Here is a 7569-nt window from a genome sequence, read left to right on the forward strand (position 1 = left end):
AATTCGATTACTTCGGTCACTGGTTCATAAAGAGTTCATTCGAAATTGTGTTTACTTTTGTTTACCTTTCCTATACAAATTTCATCTACTGATATCCGTAGGAAAAACAGACTTGTTAGAATCTAAAATTAAGATTCTCAAAATGACTGGAGAGACTGTACCACATGTCAATGAAATAAACAACTCAAATCTCATCAAAACCATTTAAATCAAGGCCATGTTAGTCTCTTAAAAAAGAATTTGATCACTTGTCTTGCTATTTGTTTATATGTTGAAGCAAAATTTACGATTAAGTTACGAATGCTTATCTAAGACCCTAAAACATGGTTACTGCCAACACAAACTAACATATTCAAAAGAGCATATCAAATGGTAGCTGCACATTAGAATTTGAGGGCTGATCTACTTGTAAATTTCAGTTCACTAAGTATTCAAATCCCTAGTATTTTGGAAAAATGCATCTGAAAAGCCAAGAATAAAAACCTATCAAAAAACTTGATAGAAGGAGAGGGCAATGACCTCAAAATAAGGGTAGAATCCCACTCTCACCATTGACTGAACTCTTGGGATAGTAGATTCTCACTGAGCTTTCTACTTTGTGACTGCTACTCCATATTCAACCTCCATTCTGCAAATTCATGAGCGACTTTCATATGTTCTTGCTGCAGAGAATAATTGAGTTTATAGTTAAAATCAGAGTGACCAAGAAGTCGATAAGGACAACATAATAATTTTCTAATGAAAAAAGGATGTTTACCTTAGCATTTTACTCTCAGAGGGATCCTTTTCCTCCATAATTTGGAGAAGACCTTGCCACCAAACCAGCTCAGTTGCCATTAGCTACAGTAACAGAATCACATTCCAATGCTCCCAATTCTAAGCAGATGTTAATGGATAAAAGCAGTCGTCCACCAGCACTGACAAACATGCATACAAATAGAATAAGGGCAAGAAAAAAAAAGTCAAACAGCGAATTCCAGCCATCACATTCTTAAACTCCCTTTTAACAAAATGACCACCTTTTCCCCTCAATCAATACCTAAGACCAAAATCATGTAATTTTCTACGGTATGTGATACCACCACAAAACATAAATCTAAATACCTTGATGTCAATATAAGCTACTGTTCAATAAATGAGGCTGCAGCTGCCAACCGAAATAGAACCAACCACACAGCAAGTAGCATACCAACAAATACTACAATCACAGGCACACAAATTAAAAATTCATAAAACATAAATATCCTTTAGGTAACCAAACATGAAATACAAATGTCACAAAACAGAGATTTAGGATCATTGCCAGAAACAAAAATCATGTAAAAAACAATCACAGAACACAACTTGCAGACAGAATACCAACACATACAACAGATGGATCGCATCTTTTAGGATCCTCAACATGTATAACCCAATTTATCATTACCCAGAAACAAAAAGCGTCACTGCACCGTACCACCACAACAGTTAATAGCTACAAAAACCTTTAGGTTCTAATAAGCCAATTTTGTTCTCAATAGACAATTAGAACATGACGTCGCTATGCTTCCATAGTTCCAAATGCATAAAGTATGCCAGGAGAACATCCCAACTTGAATTTTGTGGCCACAAAATTTAGCGAAGAGAAAAAACTGCTAGCTTTCTATATACACACACACAACATCAGGTTATGCATATAATCGCTTGCCAATCAAAAATTGTAGAAGAAATTTTGCTAAAATTGTAAGGAGGTGTGTATGCCTTAGTATAATAAGGAACCCGACACACTTGACCATAAAGCATAAGCTCACATCAGATTCCAGAAACGCAAACAATCCATTGACAGAACAATTGTTATATAAATGTACAAAGATATCACCCACTGCTGAAAAGATAACAACTGAACTTTGGTATTATATTCAATATTTGAATGTACTGGCAACTTCACATGCATCCCATCTCTTTTCATTTCATTGTTAACCTTTAATTTCCTACAAACCATGAAACCATAACGAAAGCATGGATGGTAGCAAAATAACTTATTGATGAGCACCGAAGATCAGATGCTCACCACGATTTATCTAGCTTATCGAAGAAGTACAAACCTTCCAGATCAGTAATACACACATAGAAGAATAACTCCACAAAATTTCAAGTCAAAACGGATTCTTACATCCTAATCAAACTCGAGTTCAAAACAGCAACACTGCATAACATAGACACAATTTCAGCATAGAGCACTCAACTTCAGAAAATCACTACAAAGCGCCTACCCTATCAAATAGTATCAAACTTTCTAGATCAAGAGTTCACATATGGAAGAAAAAGAGTACAAAGTTTCAGAGCAAATGGAGTCCTAAATCTTGATCAAAATCAGACTCAAAAACAGCTGCACACATAACACGAATACAATTTCAAACATGTGAACAAAGTACAATGAAGAAAGATGTATACACTGTTCCTTGTCCAACCCATTTTGCCCCGCAGCATAATAGGAAAGCCATGTGCAGTACTTTTTAGTTTGGATAAGTTTATGCCACACATCATAATCCTTTTATTTTAAGGATCCTCTTCATCGATGTAGAATCATGTATCAATTCAATCCAATTCGATCAATTCAATCTTATTAGTGTTTAACATGCATCCACATCCACATCAAAGCCAAAAATTGAAACCTTGAAATGAATAATGAACCCCTCCTCTTCATTGATGTAGAATCGTTGAGCTTCTGAAGCTCATAACCTGCAAAATCACCTTGTTCTTGTTGCCAAACCCAAATTAATTTTCATCAGTCCCTCTCTATCAGTAAGACACCGTAGTGGAAAGAAAAACAGTCGCACAGTGCGACGAAAAATAGTATGTTAAATCCTCATTGGACTAATTGGATATGGTCAACTTAACCTTTTGGATCAGAATACAAATAGAACACAAAAACCATGGGTCGGTGGTATTGTAAATTGAAAGAAAATAGAGGGGTATATAAGTCAAAGTGGGGGTGAATAAGTACCCAATGTATCTAACCATCCATCCATCCAAACCATTATTTTTTCTCTCTCTAAAAATATCTGGTTTTCTCTCTCTAGAGAGGTCTCTGTAAATCGTCTGAATCAAAAAGATCAAATCTTTGGGTTTAGTTTTTTTTTTTTTTTTCGCGGGAAGAGATGTCAGGTAAAGGCGCCAAGGGTTTGATTCATGGCAAAGGAGCCAGCAACAGCAAAGATAAGGACAAGAAGAAACCCACCTCCCGATCCTCACGAGCTGGCCTTCAGGTGATTACCTTTGCTTCTTTGTTCTTGTTTTTTCTTGATTTTGGGATTTTAGGGTTTCGAATTTGATTGTTGAGGTTGAGTTTGGGGGGTTTAATTTGGTAAAGATTGGAACTTTTTTTGGTTTTGGTATTGGGTTTTGGTTTGTTTTGGTGATGAGAAAGCGAATTAGAATACCCACATGGGTTTGGGAACTTAAAAGATTTAGTTTTTACGGATGAATAATAGTTGTTGAATTGAGAGTTGATTTGGATCGTTTTGGAAGGGCATGATTTTGTGTTTTTTCCTTAAACCATGTTTGTTAGGAGAACCATAATCCGATTGAAGAGTTTGAACTTGATAGAGATTTGATAGATAGATACATTGGAGGGGTGAATTTTGAAGTTTGAAGTGTCTCGCTCCTCTGGAACATGCTCTATTCTAGATTGTTGTTTACATTATGAATTTTCAGGGTATAACTGTTTCGATAAGATTGTGGATGTCTAGAAGACTAGAATAGACTATGCTTGCTCTATGTGTCTTGGTAAACATGATTGAGTCTTCCTACTCATAGTAAACAGTTTAAAGTTTCTAAAAGTCCTACCTGAATCTGTTAGAGAAGTACCAGCTATACAATAGAAATAATTTCGGTATATGATGTTGATTACATAAGTTGTTGGAATGATGATAAACCTACTTATTTATATGATGTTAGAGACGGAGGATCCTAATTAGATACCTGCAATCTCCCAATTATTAACTTTCATGAATAGACTCTCTAGTGGTGAGGGAACGAAGGGTTTGAATGTAAGAAAGTAGAAACTTCTTAAGACTTTCATTTAAAAACATAGCTTCAGCCGTATGTTATGAACTTCCAAAGTGTTTCTCTGTCTCACTTTTTGTCCATTATTTTCAAGTCAGTTTATGGACTATACTAGAGTTGTTGAATTTCTGCCATCTACTAATTCTGTGGTGACAAATTTCTAGTTCCCGGTGGGTCGTATCCACCGTCTCCTGAAGCAAAGGACCACAGCTAATGGGAGAGTGGGAGCGACTGCTGCAGTTTATTCTGCAGCTATCTTGGAGTATCTAACTGCTGAAGTTTTAGAGTTGGCAGGCAATGCCAGCAAAGATCTGAAGGTGAAGCGTATCACTCCCAGGCATTTGCAGCTTGCAATCCGTGGTGACGAAGAACTTGATACTCTGATAAAAGGTACCATTGCTGGTGGAGGTGTCATCCCTCACATTCACAAGTCACTTATCAACAAGTCCACCAAGGAGTAATGATGAGGGCCAAAATTCTATGAGGAGACTCTCCTTTGTGACTTAGGATCATGTGTTTTAGTAATTCGTTATTTTGCTAGTTAATTTTCATGTCTGATAGTATTTGTAATGGATAATGGGATCAGAAACTCTTCTTTTTTATTATTAATCTAGGCTTACTCTAGGAACCCTGTCATAATGTCGTATTGCATCCCTGGTATTAAAGGCGTGTTTGAGCTACAATTGTTGTTTTTCTACCATTCTATTTTACATGAATTCAGTTGATGATGGCATAACTGCTCTCAATCGAAGATGCGGTTCTTTTTATGCTGCAAGGTGAAAGGTCTATCTTCATGTTATTGACATATGTTTACTCGAGTAGTTTCCATGAATCATCAACAGCAGTCATTTGTGAAAGAAGATGGGAACAGGTTTTAGTTCCAACAACCTATTAAAGATCTGAAAGGCGCGAATTCAATTGAATACTCATAAATCCATGTCCTTCTCAATATTCACTGCACATTCCTCTTAATCAATACAGATAAACAACCATTAGCATTAGTAAATAAGTGAAAAATTTCCTGCACTCCAACCTAAAACCACCAAATAATCTGCGCTAGAAGCAATGAAAGTCCTTCCTAGAACCTTAAACATGGAAAAGAACGAAAACCAATTCTAAACTTCTCATTAAGAAAAAATATCTAGCAAAAGCCACCAAAATGGTAGTGGCGTAAGAATGGGGACGACCAACTTAGAAATTTAGAAGGTTGTCACTCTTGGAACATCAACTGGGAACTGATCAATTTCAGCCATCCACGGGCTCTTTTCCTTGGCAGGATCTATAGTCTTGAGAGCTTTCCACACAGCACTGTTACACTTGAATCCCGACCCGAAAGCTATCTGCCATGTTCTATCTCCTTTCTTAATCCTTCCCTTTGCTTCTGTGTAAGCTAACTCATACCAGAGAGAACTGCTTGAGGTGTTTCCAAATCGGTATAGTGTCATCCTTGATGGCTCCATATGCCAATCAGACAGATGCAGGTTCTTCTCCAATTCATCCAAGACGGCTCTTCCCCCAGCATGAATGCAGAAATGGTCAAAAGCAAGTCTGAAATCTGGGATGTAAGGTTTGATCTTCATCTTGAACAGTTTCCTACCCACCAATGTAGCAAAGAAAAGCAGCTGCTCGGACATTGGAAGAACAAGAGGCCCCAGTGTGGTGATATTGGTCTTCAAAGCATCACCTGCTACAGCCATCAGGTCCTTCGATAGTGTGACACCAATATGCCCAGCATCATCTTCTTCTTGAGTAACACAGCTAAAGCACTTGTCATCAGCACCCTTGTGCGTGCGGACAGTATGGACTAATTGGTACTTGGACCTCCTTCTGTCTGAGTTTTTGTTTGAAAGAAGTATAGCAGCCCCTCCCATCCGGAATAAGCAATTTGAAACAAGCTTTGAACGATCATTGCCAAAGTACCAGTTCAATGTAATGTTCTCCATGCTGATAACCAGCGCATAAGAGTTAGGATGCACCTGAAGAAGCTTTTGAGCAAGATCAATTGAGATGAGCCCCGCGCTACATCCCATTCCACCAAGATTGTAGCTGACTATATTCCCTCGAAGCTGGTAATGATTGATAACCATGGCAGAAAGAGATGGAGTTGGATTGAACAAGCTGCAGTTGACAATCAAGATTCCGATGTCCTTGGGTTTTACAGATGTCTTGGCAAATAGCTCGTCAATGGCACCATACATCACTGCCTCAGCTTCTTTCCTGGCTTCTTTCATTGACGGATTTGGGGGAATGTTAAGTACAGCCTCTGGAAGGTATGTTGAATCACCAAGGCCGGATCTCTCAAGGATCCTTCTCTGGAACTGTAGATTCTCTTCTGTGAATGTACCAGTCATCGTAGACTGATCCATGAAAATCTTTTTCGTGCATTTTCGAGTTTCTTCTGGCTTGTAACAAGAAAAGTTAACAAGGTACACAGGGCGAGGGCGGGTAAGAAAGTATACAGTGGATAGGAACACCAGGAGGGTCGAGCAGATGATCACCGAAATCAGGTTGTATTGGAGATGCTCCCATAGATCATATAGATCTTGGAGCGAAAATGTGGAGAGCTGGGCAGCAATAACAATGACAAGAGGGGAAAGGAAAAGGTACATTCCATGGGTGATGAGAATATGGTAACCAAGCTTCACATATTTTAGCTTAATGGATTTTTTGAAGTCGGGGAGGTTCCTATTGTTTGAGGGTCTAGATGATGGTGGGATCAATGGTGTATCTGGTTTTGGTTCCGCCATATTTCCCTGATAAACATACAACACCTCTAATCAGATCAAATGCACAACAAAATCATAAACCAATGTATTAATAGAAAATTATAATCACAGAAGATGAACTACCAGAGACTAAAAATTAAATTAGTAAAGGGTGGTTTTCCAGAACATAAAGGCAAATTCCAATAGCTTTTCAATTGGCATCCAACCAGAAATGACTCTTGGAAAGCCAATGGAGCTTTTCAAAAAAGAAGGTTGTCTATTATTTACAGCTACATATCACACTGAGATAATGAAAAGGCAGAAAGAACACCTAATGGTCCCAATCCAAGCACCAATTCAAAAATGGTGGAACAGAACAAAAGCTACACACTTTGATCCTTACAAGTTGGAGCCAAAGTGCTAAACACAATCCAAACACAACCCCAGATCAGATTTTTCCAATAAAGAACACTTCTTTCCAAACAAATCAGCAGATTAACAAACAATGTTACACAACCCTTATAAACACTCACACAAAGAACCAAACTTTATCACAGAAACCATACAAATTCACACATCCAAGAACAGATCAAACCTCCCAAGATACAAAACAGAACGTTATAGAAAAAAGCTGCAAGCTTTGATAATGAGGCAAAACCCAGATCGAAGACTGACCTTGGTTGCCGAAACCCACCACCAGATCTCACAGGAATGTCGTCGTCGCCAGCCAAAGACAACCGGAGAGAAACAGGGCAAAAGGGAATATGGGAGAGGTTCAAAGTTTGAAGTGAGATTATATTAGAGCTAAAAATAGGGA

General features: G+C 38.0%; 2 protein-coding genes across 2 annotated transcripts; one reads left to right on the forward strand and one right to left on the reverse strand.

The window, feature by feature from the left end:
• Positions 1 to 2988: 2988 nt before the first annotated feature.
• Positions 2989 to 4727, forward strand: LOC101313243 (probable histone H2A variant 3-like). Its single transcript, XM_004287329.1, has 2 exons — positions 2989 to 3248; positions 4212 to 4727. Exons 1-2 carry the CDS (start codon positions 3141 to 3143, stop codon positions 4506 to 4508), a joined length of 405 nt encoding a protein of 134 aa, XP_004287377.1. The 5' UTR covers positions 2989 to 3140; the 3' UTR covers positions 4509 to 4727.
• A 228-nt stretch (positions 4728 to 4955) lies between these two features.
• LOC101312957 (3-ketoacyl-CoA synthase 11-like) lies at positions 4956 to 7569 on the reverse strand. The gene is made up of 2 exons (XM_004287328.1): positions 7428 to 7569; positions 4956 to 6800 (listed from the first exon to the last, which is right to left on the reverse strand). The coding sequence occupies exon 2, from the start codon at positions 6792 to 6794 to the stop codon at positions 5247 to 5249; it is 1548 nt and encodes a 515-aa protein (XP_004287376.1). The 5' UTR covers positions 6795 to 6800; positions 7428 to 7569; the 3' UTR covers positions 4956 to 5246.

Source organism: Fragaria vesca, linkage group LG1, assembly GCF_000184155.1.
Source record: "Fragaria vesca subsp. vesca linkage group LG1, FraVesHawaii_1.0, whole genome shotgun sequence".
In the NCBI taxonomy this organism is placed as follows: domain Eukaryota; kingdom Viridiplantae; phylum Streptophyta; class Magnoliopsida; order Rosales; family Rosaceae; genus Fragaria; species Fragaria vesca.